The 25,389-nt window shown below is 41.0% G+C and overlaps 2 protein-coding genes across 9 annotated transcripts; one reads left to right on the forward strand and one right to left on the reverse strand.

Annotated features, from left to right (window-relative positions):
• The first annotated feature begins 453 nt into the window (after nt 1-453).
• LOC120065435 (NACHT, LRR and PYD domains-containing protein 12-like) lies at nt 454-10,647 on the forward strand. 6 transcript variants are annotated; one of them, XM_039016441.1, is made up of 12 exons: nt 454-637; nt 731-2,226; nt 2,848-3,089; nt 3,267-3,407; nt 3,979-4,008; nt 4,575-6,339; nt 6,635-6,808; nt 7,482-7,643; nt 7,727-7,900; nt 8,704-8,868; nt 9,034-9,083; nt 9,285-10,647. In XM_039016441.1, exons 2-12 carry the CDS (start codon nt 2,216-2,218, stop codon nt 9,932-9,934), a joined length of 3,564 nt encoding a protein of 1,187 aa, XP_038872369.1. In that variant the 5' UTR covers nt 454-637; nt 731-2,215; the 3' UTR covers nt 9,935-10,647. The 6 variants fall into 6 exon arrangements, with proteins under 6 accessions (XP_038872369.1, XP_038872370.1, XP_038872368.1 ...); XM_039016442.1 differs by having other exon boundaries at nt 2,016-2,226; XM_039016440.1 differs by having other exon boundaries at nt 2,044-2,226.
• A 201-nt stretch (nt 10,648-10,848) lies between these two features.
• Nucleotides 10,849-19,091, reverse strand: LOC120065438 (neuronal acetylcholine receptor subunit alpha-4-like). 3 transcript variants are annotated; one of them, XM_039016446.1, is made up of 4 exons: nt 18,920-19,091; nt 18,707-18,816; nt 11,972-13,355; nt 10,849-11,542 (listed from the first exon to the last, which is right to left on the reverse strand). In XM_039016446.1, the coding sequence occupies exons 1-4, from the start codon at nt 19,022-19,024 to the stop codon at nt 11,405-11,407; spliced, it is 1,737 nt and encodes a 578-aa protein (XP_038872374.1). In that variant the 5' UTR covers nt 19,025-19,091; the 3' UTR covers nt 10,849-11,404. The 3 variants fall into 3 exon arrangements, with proteins under 3 accessions (XP_038872374.1, XP_038872376.1, XP_038872375.1); XM_039016448.1 differs by lacking the exons at nt 18,707-18,816; nt 18,920-19,091 and adding an exon at nt 14,340-14,438; XM_039016447.1 differs by lacking the exons at nt 18,707-18,816; nt 18,920-19,091 and adding an exon at nt 14,144-14,184.
• Nucleotides 19,092-25,389: the final 6,298 nt, after the last annotated feature.

The following is a 25,389-nucleotide window of genomic DNA, read 5'->3' on the forward strand; positions in this document are numbered from 1 at the left end:
TGGAGCTGCAGATCTGCAAAAATTAATGCCAATGGCGATGTACTTTGCAGGACATGCTAGCTGTCCTTGGCGGCGCACCATCACTTCAAATGCATTCCATCTTGGTGTTATCGGTTGGCCTAGACTACTGGTAGTACTGGTAAAATTTAAATTATGAATCGCAAATCACCATACAGCTGACACACTTCGATTTCATCAATCATTTTGACTTCAATTTGGTTGTCAAAAATACTATCAGTTTTAGCTGATGAATGCCCTAATCTCTGGACAGTGAATTGGTTCAATGACATTGTTGTTTCGTCTCTTAATCACTTTTAATTGATCTGAAAATTATGCATTAACCATGAATTTAACCGACTGTTTGTTTATAATTCAACTTTGCCCGGCCTTATTATCTATTTCACTTGCTTTGGCAATGTAAATTGAGAGAGGGAGAGAGAGAGTGAGAGTGAGAGAGAGAGAGAGAGAGAGAGACAGAGAGAATAAATGCAGATTGGCGCTTGTAAGGACGGACTGTTGATAAGTACAGTCATTATCAACCTGACAATAACTGAAACCAATCCAGTCAGACTCGGGAGGTCTTGGGTGTAATAAGCAGGAAGAAAATCGCACATCATAACCATCAAACGAACAGAGGGTAAGCAGAACAGACCAGATGATATCACTATACATTTCCAGTTGGTTAGTTATTGTTTTCTTAAAAGGGAAAATGTTTGGTTTTATATTACAGGATTCATTATGACCTAGGCAACGAAGTTGTGGGCACATACTGTTGTGGCGGGTTGGACTGGAATGTGCTTTGGGGATTACTTATTGGCCCAGTAATGCATTTCCTTGTTCTCCACATTATATAGTAATACCTCTACTCTGATGTAAAGTATTAGTGCTCCAGACGTCATGGCTTAGGAATTGTTAAACTGTTTACTGTGATGCATTTGGCTACTCACCACTGTGGCTAATGATTGACAGACGTTTTACAGTAACCAAGTTATTTATCAGGAAGAGACATATAAACCTCAACGTATCCAGACAGATTGGTATTTGCGCAATGAGACTGATCAGAAAACATTTATTTATTTTTAGAATAAACAATTGTACAGATAATAAAGGACAAATCAAATAGAGAATAACACATGAAAGCTTTTTTTATACAACACTTGTTTTCAGTGTGGGTCTCAGGCTTTCAAGCTGCCCACTTGGCAAAACTAGAAATATTGGTATGGCTGCATACCAATCGTCAACATGACGTTAGTAGCATGTGGGTAGACTGTGCACATACCTCTCTTTCGGCCAGGCCAGTCGAAGTGTTCTTTTATCACGTGTCCATGTTATGTAAGATATCCATAGATAACACATACCTAGAGTATGCAGTTTAAGATAGTGGCCGTGTTCCAGGCCGACTGCATTGCGGACGCCTAGCTGCCAGATCTCACAACGCATGGATTGGTATTTAACATATCAGCTAACCACATCTTATGATATAGCAATCTGATGCCTGAATACACAGTCAAGGACGTGGCACACAACCATTGGTTAATGCAATGTAACGCCTGAAATGTAGTTTGCCTGGAACGTGACTATTATATAAACAGTGGTGGAGTTGTGAGATCTGGCAGGCATCTGAAATATAGTCCACCTGGGATGTGCACAGCACTAATGAGTGTATAAGTGCTGCCCTTTAGAGAAAAACAACATATTTGTTCACCAAACTGATAGAACAAAAGCAAAGGGCACAGCTCTACTGCATCAAAACTATTTTTATTTAGAGTGGGACACCTGTGTTTGTCCCACTGTGTGTAAGAAATAATAAAATAAAGATCTCACTGTTCCGGACCGAAACGTTGCTGCTATGGATTTACTCTGTAAATAGAAAGTGAGTTCTGAAAACAGCAAAATTGCGCCCTTTAGTTCTGAAGTAATAATAGGAGCAGCTAGAGAGAAATAAATTGGTTATGAGTCTCAGTTTTACAGAGTTTAGTTCTCGTCTGGTGGCCATGCTAACGTGTATGTTTCAGCTTGTCATCATGACACACTCCCTTATAGACCTCCTGGATGACCTGGGGCATGAGTTGGTTCAGGTTTTTCTGTGACTCAGGAAACTCTGTAGGACTTCCCACCCATCCGAAGAGGCCATGTGACAGACATTGTTGAAAAGATGTTGAAGGTCTACCGTGATGAAGGATCCAACTGCATGTGCTGAGTAAAATCTGCTGTAATGGAACACAGGTGGGTTTCTGTCCTCTATGGGTATTGAAGAAGAGGGGGATAACATGGGCTTATACACACGTTTATTCTACCTCCCGACAATACAACACCCTGCGTGTGGACGCCTGTCATGAAAATAAACAATGACTTCCTATTAATGGTTTTGATTGCTAAACACTCGTTGCTGGCTCAGCAGGCAGTTTCACCACAGCAGAGGGATGGCACAAGCGTTCTTAATTGGTCATTCTTTATGTTTTTTATTTGTTTCAGTTTTTTATGTTGCGTCAACATCCCTCAATAAAGCCTCAACGACATGTGACAGACACATGACACTCACACACAAAACAATGTTTTTGTGAAATTTCAGACGTTTTTGGACTGTACAAATGCTTGAACATTAAAAATCCTATTTTCCCTAACCTTAAACCTAACCCTAATCCTAACCTTAATCCCAAAAACCTCAAATTAACCCTAAAGCTTAAAATAGCATTTGAACAAATTCAGGATCTGAAAAATGTCCTGACTTGTTTACATACCTTTTCAGGACATTAGGGTGAAATGTTAGGACAATGAGGTCCTGATAATGTAGGAAAACAAGTACACACACACAAACACACTGAATAGCTCTTCTCTCTCTCTCAGCAGTGAGTGGAGCTGGAGGGCAGGTCTGACCAAGCATCAGTCCAGCTGTTCAATGTGTGAGCAAGGGCTGAGAGACCCCGTCTCTTTAAACTGTGGACACAGAGTGTGCAGACAGTGCATCGGCAGCTACAGGGACCAGCCTGCTCCATCAGGAGACCCTGGCTGCCCCCAGTGTGGAAAGAGATCCAGAACACATTCTGAACCGAACCTACTACAACAACATGGTATTAAACACCAAGAAAGTAAGACACCTTTTTGAAAATTATGATTATTTTTCAAATGTATTTGTAAGAAAAGTATCTGTAAAATGTTTATGGCTCAAAATGATTGACCAAGTACATTTGGATCTACGTGCAATTAGAATGTTCACCACCAATTTTCAAGTCACTATGCCAATGTTGTTTTGTTTGATTGTCAAGTAACAGAAGACCAGCATGTTGAGGAGCATAGAGTAGCTTCTATCCCAACCTCCATTAGAGCTCAGGATGGAAGCACTATCATCGCCCCATTCATCTACAACTCTACTGTAAGAGACATCATCATCACTGTGCCAAAAACAGGTGAACACTTTATCATTCTCACACAGTTGATGTCTGTATGAACAGATACCGGTTTTAGTGAAACATCTCAGGTCAGATGTTATGTTGTGTTGTGTTGTGCAGACATGGGATAACTATAGTTTTAATAACTATGCTTTGTGGAAAGTAACTATTTTCCCTGGGCAACAAATAGTTACTTTGGAGGTGACTACAACTATTTGAATACAGTATTTGGCAGCCATCAATTTTTTTATTTTTTTCAAATAACTTGCATATAATCAAATACTTTAAAATATTATTTGGTTTTCTGAGAGGTATTCAAAATACTTTCAGATATGATTCGTTTTTTTGAGACCTGTATTTGAATATTGAAGAAAAAAGTAGCCTTTAAGTTGAAACTCTATGTAAACTATATTTGACTACCTTACAGTAAGTATTTGAAAAGTTGGTATTTATAACTATTCTCTGCCCAGGTCAGATGCTAGCTGATGTGTTGTCATACGGTTGATTTACTTACTCCAGGATTCCTTAAATTCATATTCAGAACTGTAGGTTTCCTACAATAATTATAGTTTTTCTTTATTATTTCTAGAAGCCCCACATAGCTGTTCCACAGAACAAGGGTAAGGCATCAAACATTGTATTTCTTGTAATTCTATCTACTGCCTATTCTCCATCAAGTGTTACTACTGTTCTATATACTACTAAAGTACGGCCCTATACACTTTATTGTGCACATTCAATTTCCTGACACCTTATATCAATGATGATTGTCCTCTTTAGGAATAGAATGGTGGACTACTTTAACTCAGTCTCTGTCTTTTCTCTCTTTTGTTTCTCCAGTGAGTTGAGCATCAGTTCATTACGCCTGCCCCAGGCGTATCATACAACCTGGTATTTGACAGCACAAAAAACAACACCACAGATTTATGCATTTCCCCCAGATCTAATTCATTCAACTTAGCATAAATATATTTTGATCTGGTGTTAATTCAAAATAGTGATATAAGTTTGAATCTCAGAATCAGTTAGCTGGAGCAATATACTCCACTTGAATTTTTGTTATGAGACTTTGAGTGGCTTCTGAGTGACAGAGTAAACAGCCTTATTCAAAAGAGGGTTACAATAAGAGTAAGGTGCTTTACTTCATAACTTGAACTTCATGTTTTTGTTTACATTTCATTCTAGTGAATGATATTCTCAAGACATACAAAGCCAGTCTGAGGAAGAAGTTTGCATTGGTGTTAGAAGGCACTGCAGTAGATCAAACTCCCCTTAATAGGATTTACACACAGCTCTACATCACACAGGGAGAGTGTGAAGGGGTTAATAAAGAACATGAGGTTCGGCAGATTGAATATACATCCAGGAGAAAAACATCACCAGACACCCCTATCGACTGTAATAACATTTTTAAACAATCACATGGAGAAGAGGAACACATAAGAACTGTGCTGACAAAGGGCATCGCTGGAATCGGAAAAACGGTCTCAGTGAAGAAGTTCATCGTCGACTGGGCAGAAGGACAAGCCAATCAAGATGTAGATTTCATATTTGTGCTTCCTTTCAGAGAGCTGAATCTGATTAAAAAACAATGCAGTCTTCATGGACTTTTAAATGGATTTCACCCTGAACTTTCTGAGATAGAAGATGTAAAGAAGTACACTGATTGTGAAGTTCTGTTCATCTTTGATGGTCTGGATGAAAGCAGACTTCCCTTGGATTTCCAAAACAACGAGACACTGTTTGATATGACACAGATCTCATCAGTAGACGAGTTGCTGACTAACCTCATCAAGGGGACTCTGTTTCCCAAAGCGCTCCTCTGGATAACCTCCAGACCAGCAGCAGCAAATCAGATTCCCCGCGACTTGGTCAGTCGGATTTCAGAAGTACGAGGGTTCACTGACACGCAGAGAGAAGAATACTTTAAGAAGAGATTTGGTGAAGGGAAACTAGCCAACAAAATCATTTCACATGTAAAGACATCAAGGAGCCTCCACATCATGTGCCACATACCAGTCTTCTGTTGGATCACTGCAAAGGTTCTAGAGGATGTGTTTCGTAGACAGAGAAATGAGAGAGGAGAGATCCTTACAACTCTGACTGAGATGTACGCTCGCCTCATGGTCATTCAGATAAACCTGGCAAATGAAAAGTATCAGGGGCAGAATGAGAGGGATAGACAGAAGATCTTGGCATCAAAGAAAATCTTCATTTTGAACCTGGCACAATTAGCATTTGAACAGCTGCAAGAGGGCAATATCATATTCGACGAGGAAGACCTGAGAAACTGTGGGATTGATGTTAGTGAAGCCTCAACATACTCTGAGTTTTGCACAGAATTCCTGAAAGAAGAGTGCGGGTTGTATACGAAGGTATACTGCTTTGTGCACCTGACCTTTCAGGAGTTCCTTGCTGCACTGCATGTCTTTCACTGCTGTGTGAGCAACAACATCAAGGCCCTTGGGTCTTTCCTGGAGAATGCTTCTGCAGCACTTCCCTTGCATGAGTTGCTGAAGATGATGGTGGACAAAGCCATGAATAGTCTAAATGGACACCTGGACCTATTCCTCCGCTTCCTTGTTGGCATAACACTGGATTCCAATCAGAGACTGTTGCAAGGCCTACTGCCAAAGACAAAGATCAGCTCAGAGGCTGTTGAGGAGATTAGAAAATACCTCAAGAATCCTGGTGCACATCATGTGTCACCTGAAAGGTACATCAACCTTTTCCTCTGTTTGACTGAGATGAAGGACAATTCAGTTCAGGAGAACGTTCAGAAGTTCCTTGAGTCTGGAGAAGAACTGTCACCTGCTGACTGCTCAGCACTGGCCTATGTGCTTCTGATGTCAGAGGAGGTGCAGGATGAGTTTGACCTGGTGAAATACAACACATCAGAGGAGGGGCATGACAGACTGGTCCCAGCTGTAAGAAACTGCAGAAAGGCAATGTAAGGCTTCAGTCAAGACTAAACTCACACATACCAGAAGATGATGAAATCTGAATAATTCTAGTCCACATTTTTCATAATATGTATGTATGCTGAGAGACCTAACACCCCTAACCATTTGTGTGTGTTTGCTTTCATTTCACTTATATATTTTTTAAATCAGAACAACAGGTTGCATGAGATCAAGTTATTATGGACAGATCCTACTCAGCAGACACCGAATACAATAGGATTCAACAGTTTGCCATGGCCTGCACAACATCAGACTGAAATTATATGTTCTCTGTTTCTGCAGACTGTCTGGCTATACTCTTTCAAATCAGGTCTGTGACACACTGGCCTCCGTTCTCCAATCTGCATACTCACCTCTGAGAGAGTTGGACCTGAGGAACAGTGAGCTGTTTGATGATGGAGAGTTTATACTTTTTGCTGGACTGGAGGATCCACACTGTAAACTGGAAACACTGAGGTCAGTACATTTGGAGACATCTTTACATCACCAAATCAAATTGAATTTGACACATGCGCCGAATACAACAGGTGTTCACCTTACAGTGAAATACTTACTTACAAGCCCTTAACCAACAATGCTTTAAGAGGTTTTAAGAAAACCAGAAACTGTAACAATGTTGGATAGTTTTGTTAAAGACATAGTTTGGGACTTTATCTACTTCCCCAGAGTCAGATAATCTTGTGAATACCATTTGTATGACTGTACAGTGTAAAGGAAGTTAGAGGCCAATGCTAACTACAGTAGCATTCGCTTGCTCTAAAGCTAGTTACAATTGGGCTAACACAAGTTAGCAATTGGGCTAACGCAAGTTAGCAATTGCGCTAACATAAGTTGGCAACGTCCATCACACTGAACACAGAGACATAAAAATGGTTTACACAAGTTCAACTGACTCTTGGGAAGTAGATAAAGGGCATCATTGCCAAAATCCCAAACTATCCCTTTGAGGTTAATTTTCAGAGCGAGCTCTAATGCATTCTGTTTTCATTGATCATAATTAGCATTAAGATCATCTTAAGTACACTGGTAGAAAATGGACGAACAATGATCTTAATGCTAAAGATGATCTTTATGTTTTTGGGAAGTTCAACCCAGCCTGTTTCAATGGTATATTCTCACATCTTTATAGACTTACTGGCTGTGGCATCACAGGGGAGTCTTGTGAAATATTGGTCTCTCTTAACTTATCTCTTATTGAGTTGGACCTGAGTTACAACAGACTGAAGGATTATGGAGTGAAGCTGCTTGCTGCTGGATTGTTGAGCCTACACTGTAAACTGGAGAAACTGAGGTCAGTCATTACTTTGTGATTTTCCTCTCATTATGGCTACTTTTTGCCTAGTGTGTTATAATATTATTATTTCTCTCATTTAGGCTGAATCGATGTTGTCTGACAGAAGACTGCTGTGAAGAGTTGGCCTCAGCTCTCAGCTCAACCTCCTCTCACCTGAGAGAGCTGGACCTGAGTCACAATGACCTGCAGGATTCAGGAGTGAAGTTGCTCTCTGCTGGACTAGGGCATCAAAACTGTAGACTAGAGATACTTAGGTCAGTATTTACACACATAATGTACATTACTATGGCCTGGATTCAATCAGATTGAGCGTTAACCAGCGCTAGCCAGCATTGGAGGTGTAACTGCAGTATGAGGTGACATATCGGTGAGCAGCTGCTCGTGTGTCACAAACCAGTCCCTTTCTTATTATCCCTACTGTGTTAGATGTTCAAAATGGCGCTAGAAAGTGTAGGCTCTATCGATGTTAGAAATAATGACTCTCCAATGTCAAACCATTGATGTGAGGCTAATGCATGTTTTCATGTTCATTTGGATGGGGGGATTTATGCATATCAGTCTAATTTGAGTGTTTGAACTTGTAACGCGGCTGCATGGGATTTGTCGGATTATAGTCGGGTGTGGTTTCGTTGTATCCAATGGCAGTGTTTGTGATCAGGTAACGCAACGAGCTGCTTGTGGATTTGACAGCTCTAACGCAGTTCCACCTTTGACGCCGCCAAAACAAAGCTATGCGTATGTCAATCTGATGTCATCTAGCCCTAGATCATAAAAACACCTTACTGTCTTTCTTGCTCTAACACTTGTCTTTCCTCACTTGCTCAGATTTCTCTGATAGATGTTTTATTGAGGAAAGTTTGTACTTACAATGACTGTGATATGTGGTTCTCTTATCTACCCTATTTGAATGCACTGGCTGGATAAGAGTGTCTGCTAAATAACCAACATGTAGATGTAAATGCTTTAACAATAGTGTATCTCTGAAAAGATAGGTTCATATTTCAGCTCTCACCAGCCTCAGTCAAGTTGTAAAACCCAGAATTGTTTTTCTCTGCAGGCTGTCATTCTGTAAAGTCACAGAGGAAGGGTGTGCTGTTCTGGCTTCAGCTCTGTGGTCAAACCCCTCCCACCTGAGAGAGTTGGACCTGAGCTTCAATCACCCAGGAGACTCAGGCGTGAAGCTTCTCTCTGCTAAACTGGAGGAGGCCCATTGTAATCTCAAGTTAGTGCAGTAAATCTGTGCCAATATTTTCATTTGTATGCATATTTCTCTCCTATTTGAACCACAACATTGAATTCTGACCTTCAGTAATTCCAATGGCAACACTTTACTTGATTCCTTGTCACTCACTCACTCACTCACTCACTCTCTGTTCCTCTGCCACAGTGTGGACCATAATGAAGAGATCTGGATAGAACCACAGCTGCTTAAGAAGTGTATGTATGTTTCTTTGTTTTAACATCTCATCTATTTCGGTCAATGTACTAAAAGAACACATTCATTATTCCTGTAAATCTAGTGGAGGTAAGACACTTTAGTGATGAGGTAGTTCAGATCCCACCCGTGACTTAAACACACGGACACATTGGGTTGATCCAGCTTATTTCCCCTCCTCTAACCTCTCTTTTCATCCACAGATGCCTGTGAGCCCACTCTAGACCTAAACACAGTAAGCAGACACCTATCTCTGTCTCAAGGAAACAGACAGGTGACAGGAGTTCGACAGCAACAGCTGTATCCTGACCACCCCGAGAGATTTGACTGTCCACAGGTGCTGTGTACAGAGGGTCTGAGTGGGCGCCATTACTGGGAGGCAGAGGGGAGTGGGCACTTGACTGTCATAGGAGTGGCATATAAAGGAATCAGCAGAAAAGGAAATGGTCGTGTCTGTAAGCTTGGATCCAATGACAATTCCTGGTGTCTTGCCTGTTCTAAGTACCATGACTCTGCTGACTACAATAATGAAACCACTAAAATAACCTCCCCTCCAAAGCTATCTGAGCAAAACAAGAGAGTAGGAGTGTTTTTAGACCATCCTGCTGGAACTGTCTCCTTCTATGAGGTCTCCTCTGACACAATGACCCACCTTTACACTTTTCAGACCACATTCACTGAGCCCCTCTATCCAGCGTTTGGAATCCAGAGTACAAACTCCTCAGTGTCTTTTGGGGTTGCCAGTAATCCTGTAGAGGCTAAGAGGCCATCGGTGGAAGAATTTCAAGAATTGGGTGGTATTTCCTTAATTGGAGGATTTCTTCATAAAGATCTTTTCCATTACAGAAACTGAAGAAGCACAAATGTTTCACTATTGCTAATTTGACACAATGATTGTGGTAGATGTTTCAATCGTAAAGTGAACCTGAAGAAATCACAAAAACATTCACGAGAGGGAAAAAAGTCTGCTTTGTGAATTTGAATTTTAGTGTTCTTGCAAGTGAAAAAACAACAGCACTAAATCACAGAGAAAGAGGATAAAAACGTGAAAGTCAACATGTGAAAATGTGTCGATTACAACAAGATTTAAGAGCACGTTAAACCTTACAGCTTTAGGAAAATACCACCTACGGTGGATATTAAAATATGTCCCATCTAGGCTACTTTAGCTGCGTTTATACAGGCAGCCCAATTCTGATATTTTGACCAATCAGATCATTGCCAATAATTGGACAAATGAGTAGAATTGGACTGCCTTTGTAAACTTAGCCTAAGGCTCTGTGTTTTAAACTAGCTTAAATATTGTTCGAAATTATGCTCTAATGCTTTATTAAAGCTGTTCTTAAACATATCATTTTGTAAAACTTGATTTGCTTAGTATTCCTATTGTTTCCCCAGATATCCTGCATAGTATCAGGTAGAGATACAGGTAAATGCCTAAATAAAGGGAACACCAACATACACCAACAGCTTCAATGCACCTTGGCATAGATTCTACTGGAACTCTATTGGAGGGATGAGACACCATTCTTCCACAAGAAATTCCATCATTTGATGTTTTGTAGATGGTGGTGGAAAACACTGTCTCAAGGCCCCGCTCCAGAATCTCCCGTAAGTGTTCAATTGGGTTGAGATCTAAAAAAGCCATGGCATATGGTTTAAATAATTGTCATGCTCATCAAACCATTCAGTGACAACTCATGCCCTGTGGATGGGAGCATTGTCATTCAATGGGGGCATAGCCATGGTAGCCAAAATAATGGCCGGCCCAGCATTTTTATACATTTTTATACATATACATATTTATTTGCTTAATTAACTCAGGAACCACACCTGTATGGAAGCACCTGCTTTCAATATACTTTGTATACCACATTTTCTCAATTGTTTTCATTATTTTGGCAGTTACAGCTATGTTTCCACAATCCCAATATAACTTCTCAGTCCTTCACATTATAGACCTTTGGCTTCATCTGCTGGCTTCTGGAAAATAAAGCATTGCCAAAACAATTGTGTCACTTTTTATCTACAAATGGCTTTTCACAATTAATTAATTAATGAGAAGGTTTCCTGTCTATTGGTCACATCCTCCATGGCCCTGTTCACACTCAGGTCTGCACAACTGATATACAATGCATTTGACACAATGGTTGTCATACAACTGATATTTTCTGCACACAAATGTTTACACAATCATTGTGCAGTGTCTCCACAATGCTTGTGTAATTAATGTTGTGCAGAAAAAAAATTGTGGCAAGTGAGTTGTTCATCAGTTGTACAACTTGAGTGTGCATAGGGGCAATGGCTTCAGAAGTGTTTGTTGTCAGACAGATAGGTCTATCATTCCAGCCAGCCAGGGCGGGACGAAGAGTCCGAGGGTCCCCAGGAGACACACCAAGATGAACAACCACAGAAAGATCCGGTCTAGGACCATAGCCACGTACTTCCACTCCTGCTTTACCTGAATAATGACAGAAATCCGTTTTTAGTTACTTCATACACAAAATTAATCACTGTTGAAATATTGAAATTGATAGAATTTGTGTTCCTACGGTTCACGTTGTTCACCATTGATACAGTATGCAGCATTGTGCTCTGAAATATATGGCATTGTGCGCCAAATGCCAAGTCCCGTATCCACTGGCATTCCTAACTGTAAAGCCGATTGAGTTTTGTGTCATGTACCTTTTTTGATGTCTTTGAAATAATTATGTGTAGAAATAAACAATATGTATCTTCAGCATAGAAATTGCTAAAACTGAGGGTGCCCTGACGCACCATTTTCTCTATTTTCAGTGTGCAAATACTGTAGATAAACTGAAGGGGTCTGGGTCTGTGCTCATAGATCTGCCTCCTCAGTTTACATGTTAATGATGAGACCTTTGCTTACAGAGAAGTCGATATCCTCCAAACGGAGGTGGTCTGCGATGTACTGCACACCTTCCATGGCCATCTTCATGGACGGGGATAAGACGAGGAGCCGCTGGTCCTTGGTCATTGCTTTGGCTTCCTTGGCCAGGCCTGAGTGATACTTGCAGGCAGCTGAGCAGCTCTGCTTCCTCTCCTCCATCAGGGACGGGTGCTGTGAGAGAGGCCGCTGCCTGCCGTTACCCATGGAGGAGACCTCCTCATGCAGGCAGCAGTACTGGATGCTGCGCGAGCGACAGCGGACGCTGGTCTGGGGCTGCTCACTCTCACCCAGGCCGTACTGTAAGCTGAGGGAGCGCATCTTGGGCCTGGCCACATGGTGCTTGTCCCTGGGCGGGAAGAGAGGGTGGAGGAACAGAGGAGAGCAGCCTGGCTGGGACGAGGTGGTCGGCTCCTCCGGGAGGATGGAGTACTGGCTGGAGGACCTGTCCAGGGGCTGCTGCTGTTGCTGGGGAAGCTTGGGGGGCAGGGAACCCTCTACGGGTCGGCCCATGGAGAGAGAAGGGGAGCGGGCCAGGATCTCCTGGACCTCCAGGGGGGAGGTGGGTGGGAAGCTGGCCTCCAGCTCAGCCTCCAGCTCACCCCATAGCGTAGCCCTCTTTTGCATGGCCTCCGCCAGCCTCTTGCTGTTGTCCTTGACCACGGCAGGCCGCCGGATGAACAGGAAGCCGGGGACGATGTCCAGGAAGACGCGGCGCACCCAGCGGGGCATGGTGTCTGTGCGCGGCGAGCGGTGGTGCACGTTGAGCACGAAGATGGTGATGCTGATGGAAAGGGTGACGAAGATCATGGTGAAGAGGAGGTACTCCCCGATGAGAGAGATGACCAGCGAGGTGGATGGGATGATCTCGGTAATAAGCAAGAGGAAGACAGTGAGAGACAGCAACACAGAGATACACAGGGTGATCTTCTCTCCACAGTCAGAGGGCAGATAGAACACCAGGACAGTCAAACAGGAGATCAGCAGACAGGGCACTATCAGATTAATGGTGTAGAACAGCGGTAGCCTCCGGATGATGAAGGAATAGGTGATGTCAGAGTAGACCTCGTGGCAGCACTCGTACTTCTTGATGTTGTAGTTGCCCACGGCGTCCACCAGCACCCACTCGCCGCTTTCCCAGTAGTCCATCTGATCCACATTGCCCGCCATGCTGATTAGGTCGATCTTGGTGCGGTCGTAGGTCCACGAGCCAAACTTCATGGTGCAGTTCTGCTGGTCGAAAGGGAAGAAGGTGACGTCGATGCTGCAGGAGGACTTGTAGATGGCCGGGGGAACCCACTTGATGCGTCCGTCGTGGAACAGGTGGGCCTTGGTCAGGTGGGTCACGGAGAAATCACCATCTGCACTAGAGATAAGAAGGGATGATAGAGCTAGATTGTATGTTAAGGAATGGCCTGACAGATTAGACAATAAAGATAAATTGCCCGTCCACTCTCATTGTTTTTTGGTCATCAATGGTAGAAAAGAGTGGCTGTGGCTATATATACAAACATAAAGTGTGTATTGCAGCATGTCCTAGTGAAGTCGAATTGCAGTGGGGTCGCCACATAAAAAAATAGATTTTATTTAGATATACCAGGGGTACGACACTTAGACTCACAGTGGCGTGTATTCATGGGTGCCAAGTGAAGCCAGGCTTCACTCAAAAATTGACATTGAAAAAAAAAAGATACAAAATAATATATTTATTATCTTTCGTCTCTCTGTGTTTCATACATTTCCTTCAATTCGCAAGAGGCTGAATATATCTCACAGGAGAAAGCATCCAAGCGAATGAAACAGCGCTCCTCTGTCTCTGTATTTGTAGCCCATCTATGTCTGGTCAAAAAGAGTATGACACTGTTGCCGCCAGTAGCATAGATTGCAAGGGAAGCCAACGAGCACTTGGCCTCACTTGAATTTGTTTTATTATAAATAGCCAATCAGTGTTGAGCTAAACTGAGTGAGCTCAGGTGTGAATGGTCCTTCTATCTTTTAGTAACTGTAGTAGACTAAGCATAGGTGATTAGATGATGTTGACATGGTGCTGGAATAGTGGAGGCAGGGCTTGTTTTCTTTGCAAGTTGTGGTAACTCTCTGTGGTTCTAATCAATTTTGTTTAGTAGTTCGAAAATGTCAGAAACATTAACTTACTTGAACATGCTATTGTCATGTAACTGTTTGTTTTGTGGACTTCACCAGACAGATGTTTCTCTCTGGTTTTGTGATGAAACAAAAGTGTGGTTGAATTTATTCTGCCACTGTGTCTTCTTATTGTCTCGGCCTTAGGTCTTACATCACGGTCGCAAGGCATATGAATAACAGGTTATAGAGCAAACAATGCAATTACCACGACACATGTTGTAATCTGGAATTTTTCTTGCTTGGCTTCTCCAGTGATTTTACCCACGCAACGCTACTGTTGACTGGCACCGTTGATTGGGCAGGATGATCTTAGAGTGGACTGGGTCAATCAGGTCACTAGGAATTATTCTATTTCAGAAATAAATCTACTGAAATCTACTGTGGTATTGCCGTATTATGTTTCCATGACTATGTTGGTGTAATAGTAAAATCTATATGTATCTATCATCTAAGATCATAAGAGTTGGTATAAGAAAATATGAACTTTGAACTGTAAAATGGTTTGGTCCATTTCCTGTGAACTTGTTGCATTGCCCATTTTACTTCCTCTTTCCTTATGCTCCTGTGAGAGGTTTCCACTAGTTACCACAGTCACAAAGTCAAAATCGTAATAAATCACGAAAACAAAAATGTGTTATTTGGTCTTAATTAAGGTTATGTTTAGGCGTAAGGTTAGCAGTGTGGTTAAGGTTAAGGTAAAACATCAGATTTTGGGGAAATAGGTGGGATTTATGACTTGGTGTGGGAACTAGTGATGACCTTGTGAAAAGGTATGTGGTGTTTCTGCTCTGCTAATTCTGTCATTTAATCAGCTAATTATGTCATTAAAAGAGTGACAATATCATTACATGTCCAGTAAAAGAAGTGAAATGTGTTGCCTGTGAATGTTATTCTTACATTTTAGTCTGAATTTTGTTTGTTTAGAATTTTCTCTTTGTACACAGTCATAACGGAATGTACACGGAGCACGAGCTGCTAGCTCTCTGTGTTGTTTTTAGCATTCTATGCTAGCTATACAGCCCAGCATGTTAGCGTTGTGGCTATGCTGTTATTGCTTTTGGTCAAATGAAATGAGTATTGATATTCTCTATGGGCACTGAGTTATATTGTTTTCGCCGAGTTATAAACAAAACGTTTTGAGCGATGTAAGTAAAAAAAACAGACCCGGAAGTGTTTTTGGTTGTAGAGTTGTGTTTAGTTGTTTAAGGTTCCAAACAGATGTAATTTTCTTAACCAATCTAGTGACTAAATGATACTATAGGGTTCAAATATCATTCTAGCTAGTCTTGGCTATTAGCCTGGGAGAAGTTACAGGAGATTGATGGTGGGACGAAAGTAACACAATGTAAACTGATGACCTAGAATCAAATAAAATAAAACCACTAAGCACAGGCCATTGTTTCCTCTAGTTCATATTGCTGTTAGCAAAATATCAACAAGTGACTGAATGTTTGAAAATTATATATGACATCATTAGAATTATGCCTTAATCAAGTGACTTGATGGATCAGCTTCTCACATAAGCTTTTATTGACAGGTTAGTGGTTAAAAATATGTACTGAGTGTACAAGGAATACCTAGGATAGGATAAAGTAATCCTTCTAACCCCCCCCCCTCTTAAAAGATTTAGATGCACTATTGTAAAGTGGCTGTTCCACTGGATATCATAAGGTGAATGCACCAATTTGTAAGTCGCTCTGGATAAGAGCGTCTGCTAAATGACTTAAATGTAAATGTAAATGTACAAAACATTAAGAACAGCTGCTCTTTCCATGACATCGACTGACCAGGTGAATCCAGGTGAAAGCTATGATCCCTTATTGATGTCACCTGTTAAATCCACTTATATCAGTGTAGATGAAGGGGAGGAGACAAGTTAAAGAAGGATTTTTAAGCCTTGAAATAATTGAGACTTGTCCCGAAGCCTCTCCTGTGTTGTATGTGTGCCATTCAGAGGGTGAATGGGCAAGGCAAAAGATTTAAGTGCCTTTGAACGGGGTATGGTAGTAGGTGCCAGGCGCAACGGTTTGTGTCAAGAACTGAAATGCTGCTGGGTTTTTCGGTTTCAACACTTTTTTACTGTTTCTATCTAGAATGGTCCACCACCCAAAGGACATCCAGCCAACTTGATACAATTGTGGAAAGCATTGGAGTCAACATGGGCCAGCATCCCTGTGGAGCGCTTTCGACACCTTGTAGAGTCCATGCCCCGACAAATTGATGATGGGGGTGCAACTCAATATTAGAAAGGTGTTCTTAATGTTTTGTATACTCAATGTATATCTTTATAATTTTGTCAAGCCATGGAAATGTGATAAGCATGATGATTTTGCTGTTTATGAAGAGAATGAAGACGTTTATTCTATCAAGACACGAGGAGTGTGCATGACAAGGACAGCTGGAGCACCAGATTGGTAGGGCTAAGCATGAATAGTCATTGAAAATGGTGAAAAACATTACTACATTCCAATTAAAGTGAAATGAGAAAATTGTGGTTACTCCCTGCCGGCAGGTACAAAGTAACGTTGCGGTAGTTCTGTTCTCGGTCTATTTATTTTGAATTAAATTACAATAGAAATGAAATTACAGTTGATAATGGTAGAGGACCTTCAGAATCTATTGAGACCCCTTGACTTTTTCCACATTTTGTTAGGTTACAGCCTTATTCTAAGATTGATTAAATTGTTTTTTTCCTCATCAATCTACACACCATAATCCCCATAATGACAAAGCAAAAACAAGTATTCAGACCCTTTACTCAGTACTTCGTTGAAGCACCTTTGGCAGTGATTACATACTTGAGTCTTCTTGGGTATGACGCTGCAAGCTTGGCACACCTGTATTTGGGGAGTTTTTCCCATTCTGCTCTGCAGATCCTCTCAAGCTCTGACAGGTTGGATGGGGAGCGTTGCTATTTTCAGGTCTCTCCAGAGATGTTCGATCGGGTTCAAGTCTAGGCTCTGGCTGGGCCACTCAAGGACATTCAGACACTTGTCCCGAAGCCTCTCCTGTGTTGTCTTGGCTGTGTGCTTAGGGTCGTAGTCCTGTTGGAAAGTCACCCTTCGCCCCAGTCTGAGGTCCTTTACGCTCTGGAGCAGGTTTTCATCAAGGATCTCTCTGTACTTTGCTCCATTCATCTTTCCCTCGATCCTGACTATTCTCCCAGTCCCTGTTGCTGAAAAATATTCCCACAGCATGATGCTGCCACCACCATGCTTCACGGTAGGGATGGTGCCAGGTTTCATCCAGACATGATGCTTGGAATTCAGGCCAAAGAGTTCAATCTTGGTTTCATCACACCAGAGAATCTTGTTTCTCATGGTCTGAGAGTCCTTTAGGTGCCTTTTGTCAAACTCCAAGCGGGATGTCATGTGCCTTTTACTGAGGAGTGGCTTCCATCTGTTGCAGAAATGGTTGTCCTTCTGTAAGATTCCCCCATCTCCACAGAGGAACTCTAGAGCTCTGCCAGAGTGACCATCAGGTTATTGGTCACCACCCTGACCAAGGCCCTTCTCCCCCGATTGCTCAGTTTGGCACAGGTGGACTCCAATCAAGTTGTAGAAACATCTCAAGGATGATCAATGGAAACAGGATGCACATGAGCTCATTTTTGAGTCTCATATCAAAGGGTCTGAATACTTCTGTAAATAACGTTTTCCTGTTTTTTATTTGAATAAATTTGCAGAAAAATAAATTAACCTGTTTTCGCTTTGTCATTATGGGGTATTGTGTGTAGATTGCTGAATCATTTGTTTTATTTAATCAATTTTAGATTAAGTCTGTAATGTAACAAAATGTTGAAAAAGTCAAGGGTCCTGAATACTTTCCGAAGGCACTGTATATAAGTTGTTTGACATAACATATTGTGTCTGTAGCTCTATTGATCTGAGTAATTAGGGAAAAAAGAAAAGTGTTACTTTCGTCTCAGTTCTCCCTTACTATTCATCAGGCGTGGACGCAGTTTAGATACACTGCCTGTTATTTCTATATATATAAAACTAAAATCCATCCAGACAGAAGTCAATCCTGTACTCTATACACAACACAGAAGGGAACAATTAAACTACTTTTAAAGGTAAGGAATCATGTAAGTAATTTTGTCACGTTCCTGACCTGTTTTCCTTTGTCATGTATTTGTTTTAGTTGGTCAGGGCGTGAGTTGGGTGGGTTGGTCTAGGTTTGATTTTCTATGCTGGGATTTTGTGTTCGGCCTGGTATGATTCTCAATCAGAGACAGCTGTCAATCGTTGTCCCTGATTGAGAATCATACTAAGGCAGCCAGGGTTTCACTTGTGTTTTGTGGGTGTTTGTTCCTGTGTCAGTGTTTGGGCCACACAGGACTGTTTCGGGTTAGTCACGTTTGTTGGTTTTTGTATTTTGTAGTGTTTGTTGTTTTTCCATTAAATAATGAATACTTACCAATCCGCATCTTGGTCCGATCCATGCTCCTCCTCGTCTGAGGAGGAGAACGACTACGACAGCCGTTACACATTTCCTAATATGGGTGAACATTTAAGACATGTTTCAAAGTATATACTTAGCACGCATACTTAGCATTAAAACGTTACATACTTGTTGTAAAGAACTATATCTGGTCTCCAGATTAGCTGGGATGGGATGTGCATGGAGGTGACATTCTCATATTCCTTTGGATTCCAGCAGAGCTTGTAGTCATTCCACTCCTGCAGGAAACAGACCAATAGAAACTCAATGTGACCAAATAACACTACAAATACAATAGATCATTCAGACACAGAAACGTTGTGTCATTTTGATTGGACTCACTTGTTTCACCCAGACATTGGTGATCATCATTTGATTTTTCTCATCCTGATTTTGAGAAAAGACAAACAGTATAAAGGTGGTTGATGATGGTATGCACCTACTCATTGTAGTATCTGCATAGACAGGCTGGGATTCAGTGAACCCTGTGTGTGTTAGTTCTCACCATGCACTCAAACAGTACAGTCCAGAACCACTGTTTGATTTGATTTGATCTCAAGAAAAAGAGCAACTGTGTAAATGCAGAAAAGCAGATTTGACTGAATCGGACCATTAGAATTCTCCAAACAATAATTTGTAAATTAAAATCAAAATTTTTGGCACTCAGGCGTACGCATGGCTTTGAAGGTATTAAAGTTTTATTTCATCCTCACCACATCAATGAGCTGGGCAATGGACAACCCAAAGTGCACATGCACCACATCAGAGACATTGGCCACAGGGCGTGCCAGTTTGTTGTAATGGCTGAACAGAGTCCTCAGTAGCCTGTCTTCTGCCTGAGCCCGCACCCTGGGGTGGCTACACACTGGAGGAGGAGGAGGAGGAGGAGGAGGGGAAGGGGAAGGAAGGGGAGGTGGAAGTGGGGGGGGGTGGAGGACAGAATCATAGTTAACCTCAAATGTTCCCAAAGTATTACTGTTGTTTTCCACATTGGGCTATTTCCTATAAATATACCCATGTGCAGTACATATACCTTTTAAACAGGACACTAAAATGCTGATTCCATGTATGAGGAACCCAAAGTGTGACCAATATATTTTTTAAAATACTTAACTACAGATACTGTTATCATCAAATAAAATAACGTTATTATTTTACTGAATTTAGATTATTAAATGTACTCAACTTCAAAATGTCATTAGCAGTCCTTACAATGTTCACTATCCATTGTTCACAAAAGTAGATGCATCCAACTATTTGGCAGCATAATTTCTTAAATTGTTATACAGTAAATCACCTGTATACTAAACACAAAACTGAAAGTGGAATCCACATTAATTAAAACTTTAAGTACTTTGTACAATATATTTGTGTGCATCACAATTATCATAAGGATATCAACAACACATTCGTTTAAATGGGACTGACCTTGAAAGGGAAGAAGAGACATTAAAATTCCTACAAGAGGATAACACTTGACCGAAGACATTTTCTTGACTATGTGAAATTCTTCTTCTACCCAGATTTGAACTCTTTCATCTGCTTGCGTCCACTGTTGTCATAAAACATTTACGTGTTCACCTTCAGTGCTCTTTCTTCATTTTCATGATGCATTTAAATTATTTAATTGATATCTCTTTTCTCTTTGCACTCTGCGTAAAAAAAAGAGCAAAAAGTTGTCATGTCCCTTTTGTATGTTGATTTGTTTCTGACGACGTTCCTCTGGAATCCAACCTCCTCTTTAGCACAAAATCCTTGGCTGCAGGTTGCACAAAAAATGGACTTCCCTCCTCTGTTTCCCTTTGTGTCACCACACTGTCAGATGGTCCTGTCTCTCTCCGTCCTCTTTAGAAGCTACTGCCTTTCACTCAAACACAAGACAAATGCTGCCAGTCCCTGTCCTCTTTCAACCCAGGACACTTAACCCTAAGGCACTTACACTCTCACTTCAAATGGGTTGGTACATTGTACTGTATTGTATGCGTGCCATTATCTATTGAAAACGCATCCCTTAGAATGTGTTTTATGTCTCCATACAATACATATTCATATTTGAAAATATAGATTTTTTAAGTAGATGGAAAATTGTATCTAAAAAAATATAACATTAGATCATGTATTCAGCAAATATATTTCCCAGGTCAATGAACATTAATACATTGTTTTGTCCATCTTTGCCATCGTGTACAAGATCATCGAGACTGAAAAATGTGCTACTGTACATCAACAATCAGTTATGGCACTAAGTTAAGGCATGTGATTTATTATCATGATATGAGTCATGCATATACATTATATACCAAGCCTTTCCCTCAGCAAAACAGTGGCGTACTAAAGTATTTATTTCAGAGCTCTAGGTGAAAACATCACCGATGAATAAGGAAAACCAGTTTTGTTTCTCTCAGAGAAGAGGAAGAATGACTAACACCTCCATTTTGTGACACTAGCTGCAGCCTGAGTGTGAAATGTCCTCTGGTTTCCCTGGTGATTCTTCACCTCTTGGGTTTGGACTAGAAAACAACACATCTGCACGCACGGTACCTGTACGCTTCTCTGAAGGTGTGGGCGTTTTTTGTTCCGAAAAAGAAATTGTGTAGAACAGGCACGTATTATGAAAATGTTGATAATATTCAACATGTATTATTCTTAAATGTATTGAGAATACTTGGGATATTGCAAAACATATATACATACAGCTGAAGTCGGAAGTTTACATACACCTTAGCCAAATACATTTAAACTCAGTTTTTCACAATTCCTGACATTTAATCCTAGTAAAAATTCCCTGTCTTAGGTCAGTTAGGATCACCACTTTATATTAAGAATTTGAAATGTCAGAATAATAGTAGAGAGATTGATTTATTTCAGCTTTTATTTCTTTCATCACATTCCCAGTGGGTCAGAAGTTTACGTACACTCAATTAGTATTTGGTAGCATTGCCTTTAAATTGTTTAACTTGGGTCAAACATTTCGAGTAGCTTTCCACAAGCTTCCCACAATAAGTTGGGTGAATTTTGGCCCATTCCTCCTGACAGAGCTGGTGTAACTGAGTCAGGTTTGTAGGCCTCCTTGCTCGCACACGCTTTTTCAGTTCTGCCCACAAATTTTCTATAGGATTGAGGTCAGGGCTTTGTGATAGCCACTCCAATACCTTGACTTTGTTGTCCTTAAGCCATTTTGCAACATCTTTGGAAGTATGCTTGGGGTCATTGTCCATTTGAAAGACCCATTTGCGACCAAGCTTTAACTTCCTGACTGATGTCTTGAGATGTTGCTTCAATATATCCACATAACTTTCCTTCCTCATGTAGCCATCTATTTTGTGAAGTGCACCAGTCCCTTCTGCAGCAAAGCACCCCCACACCATGATGCTGCCACCCCCGTGCTTCACAGTTGGGATGGTGTTCTTCGGCTTGCAAGCTTCCCCCTTTTCCTCCAAACATAACGATGGTCATTATGGCTAAACAGTTCTATTTTTGTTTCATCAGACCAGAGGACATTTCTCCAAAAAGTACGATCTTTGTCTCCATGTGTAGTTGCAAACCGTAGTCTGGCTTTTTATGGCGGTTTTGGAGCAGTGGCTTCTTCCTTGCTAAGCGGCCTTTCAGGTTATGTTGATATAGGACTCGTTTTACTGTGGATATAGATACATTTGTACATTTGTTTCCTCCAGCATCTTTACAAGAACCGTTGCTGTATTTATGGGTTTGATTTGCACTTTTCGCACCAAAGTACGTTCATCTCTAGGAGACAGAACACGTCTCCTTCCTGAGCGGTATGATGGCTGTGTGGTTCCATGGTGTTTATACTTGCGTACTATTGATGAACGTGGTACCTTCAGGCATTTGGAAATTGCTCCCAAGGATGAGCCAGACTTGTGGAGGTCTACAATTTTTTTCTGAGGTCTTGGCTGATTTCTTTTGATTTTCCCATGATGTCAAGCAAAGAGGCACTGAGTTTGAAGGTAGGCCTTGAAATACATCCACATATACACCTCCAATTGACTCAAATGATGTCAATTAGCCTATCAGAAGCTTCTAAAGCCATGACATAATTTTCTGGAAGTTTAAAGGCACAGACAACTTAGTGTATGTAAACTTCTGACCCACTGGAATTGTGATACAGTGAATTATAAGTGAAATAATCTGTCTGTAAACAATTGTTGGAAAAATTACTTGTGTCATGCACAAAGTAGATGTCCTAACCAACTTGCCAAAACTATAGTTTGTTAACAAGAAACTTGTGGAGTGGTTGAAAAACGAGTTTTAATGACTCCAACATAACTGTATGTAAACTTCAGACTTCAACTGTATATCAATTGAACATGTAGTGTTTTTTTAAGTTAACCAAACTGTCAATGCTAGTACTTGTACACTGTAGGTAGTCAAGCAGAACAATACCTGAGAGGTGGGGAAAATACTTATTCTTAGAAGACTAGAAAGCATTCCACCCATGGGATGTCAGAATTAGCAGAGCAGAAACCAAAATATCGATGAGTCCACTCTACCAAGGCATCTGGGGAGCAGCGGCGGTTTGACTTCCAAGGACACGCTAAAGTGCTTTTCCTCTACGCTGTTCCACTCATAACAACCCCCACACCACCCCCACCCCCACCCCACCCCACCCCACCCCCCACCCCACCTACCTACACACATTGAGAAAAATCTAGCATTTGCTTTACTGTATGTTGCAAGTGTGTCAAAGTGCACCATTTTCAATTCAAAACAGACCATTTTGTTTAAGATGCTTTTGTGTCATATATATATATATACTGCAAATGTGGCTTCCTACTGCATGTGACTGAAATTCCTACTGAGGGATGGTATTTTCCAGAGTGGTCACAAGTGCATACGTGTTAAAAAATAAATACATTTAAAGTGCATTTACGTGTAAACAGATGATTCATGTTGGTATGTCTTTGTTTTCCTACATCTTATTTACTCTCTGCCTCCCAATGGTCATTGGCTTAAGATGCTACATGGATGGCCATGTAGTTTTAGTCTATTCTGCATCACTGCACCACCGTGGATGTGTGTGGTGTGTGTGTGTGTGTGTGTGTGTGGCGGGGGGTAACACATCTAAAAAAAACAAGCTACTTGTGGTTGATGCAGAATGGTAATTTCTGCATAAAGTAATTCTGAGAATTGTTAATCATGTGACACAACACAGAATGCAATGTATTTTAAATGTATTTGACAGAAAACAAATATTTGAAAGCAAGCCTGGTGACAGTTAAAGAATGGGCCTAATTTTTTGTGTTATTGGGTGTTATTAATTTAGCAGAGCCGTGGATATTTAGCTGTAATTCTTTTGCCAGTTTCTCTTAATAGCATTTATACCTGATGCAAAGACATAAATACACAGTTAGCTACACTACATGGCTTCCCTGAGTAGTTGCATTCTCAAATGTGCAGGACAAAATTTACAACATGACGAAAATGCAGACACTAAGGGCTCCATTTTAACACACCTAACACAAATAAATAATGTAAATCTAAGCGCTGGCGGTAGTGCTATAGATTGGGTTTTCACAATCGGAATTATGGGAGCAGTAACTGGTGGTGGCACGAAAGGGCTGGGTTTTGATGATTAAACAAGTTGAATGTGTGTCGAGGCTTGACCCTTGTAAGCATTTTTACACACTCCCGTTGCTTATTCAAGCGCTCCTCCGCCCTTTTGTGGTCTACTTGTGTGTATGTACTGACATGTATGTGTAACTGATAGATGCACACACACACACTACATGTTGTTTTTAAATGTATGTCAATTGTAAAGGCTTTTGTCTCTAATCTATTATTCGTTAAGTGTCGGACCCCAGTACGACTAGCTGTCGCCATTGGCTTCGGCTAATGGTGATCCTAATAAATCAAATCAAATGCATTTCCCAAAAGCTTTACAGCTAACGTCAAATAGTACAGCTTAGCTAAGAATGAATGAGAGGAAGAGAAGAGCTTGTGGTTGATGGTCTGATATCAAGTAAGTCAACTCTGTTCCCTTTCACAATAGTAAGCGAGGGTCAGAAGTTGTGTAAGAGCTGTGATAGAGTACATAAGAACCCTTACAGGGACATAGCCAAAGACAGAGGGGCACTGGCAGAGGAGAGATGGATGTGTACATGGTGTTTATAGGGCTCCTGATGCTACTGGGAGTTCGGCAAGCTCAGGACTTCATTGAACCTTACATCCACTTTGGTTACGAGGGAGGACAAGATACATTGCACATTTTGTGTATTGGGTGTGATAAATCTTCCTTTATTTTGAACAAGTCTCAACCAGAAGGCAACTATCTCCTAGTGAACTTTAAAGCGTATGCAACCTCTGAGTACCTGCAGGGTCGATTTAAAATGAATTCTGTTGATATTTTAAGAATCATCCCCCTAAGGCTGTCTGATACAGGTGTAGGAATTCTACTGAAGACCAAATGGATGATTAATTGTTTGTGTCCCAATCCCAAAGCATTTCTGAAAACTTTTTTGTAACAGCTGACAGTGCAAACAAATGACAGTGCAAACAGCTGACAGTGCAAACAAATCTCCCAGAGAGAGAAATGCATCAGTTATCCATATCTCAGACATTCAAGCAGATGATGGAGGTTACTATTTTTGATGGTGAGCTGTGCCTTGCTTTCAAAAGATTAGAGCTAAGAGTTTGTGTGAAACATCAGAACATCTTTTCAAGTTTGGGTGAGAAGGTCATTTTACCTTACTACACAAGACAACTGAATGGACAGTTTACATGGAAGCTATTATGGGTTTATCAAAGATGCACAAAAATTAATTTTACCAACCTCCGCTCAGTCCAGAGGGAATAGT

Source organism: Salvelinus namaycush, chromosome 20, assembly GCF_016432855.1.
Source record: "Salvelinus namaycush isolate Seneca chromosome 20, SaNama_1.0, whole genome shotgun sequence".
NCBI lineage: Eukaryota > Metazoa > Chordata > Actinopteri > Salmoniformes > Salmonidae > Salvelinus > Salvelinus namaycush.

What these genes read in the sequence shown, in the direction of transcription:
- LOC120065438 (XM_039016446.1), bottom strand. Translation starts at nt 19,024, where the DNA reads ATGAGTAGGTGCATACCATCATCAACCACCTTTATACTGTTTGTCTTT. An exon ending in GATATAGTTCTTTACAACAA is followed by an intron (nt 13,356 to 18,706) that starts GTATGTAACGTT and finishes TCTTATCTCTAG; the next exon opens with TGCAGATGGTGATTTCTCCG. An exon ending in TGGAGGATATCGACTTCTCT is followed by an intron (nt 11,543 to 11,971) that starts GTAAGCAAAGGT and finishes GTCATTATTCAG; the next exon opens with GTAAAGCAGGAGTGGAAGTA.
- LOC120065435 (XM_039016441.1), top strand. An exon ending in TGGTATTAAACACCAAGAAA is followed by an intron (nt 3,090 to 3,266) that starts GTAAGACACCTT and finishes TTGATTGTCAAG; the next exon opens with TAACAGAAGACCAGCATGTT. An exon ending in TGTAAACTGGAAACACTGAG is followed by an intron (nt 6,809 to 7,481) that starts GTCAGTACATTT and finishes ACATCTTTATAG; the next exon opens with ACTTACTGGCTGTGGCATCA.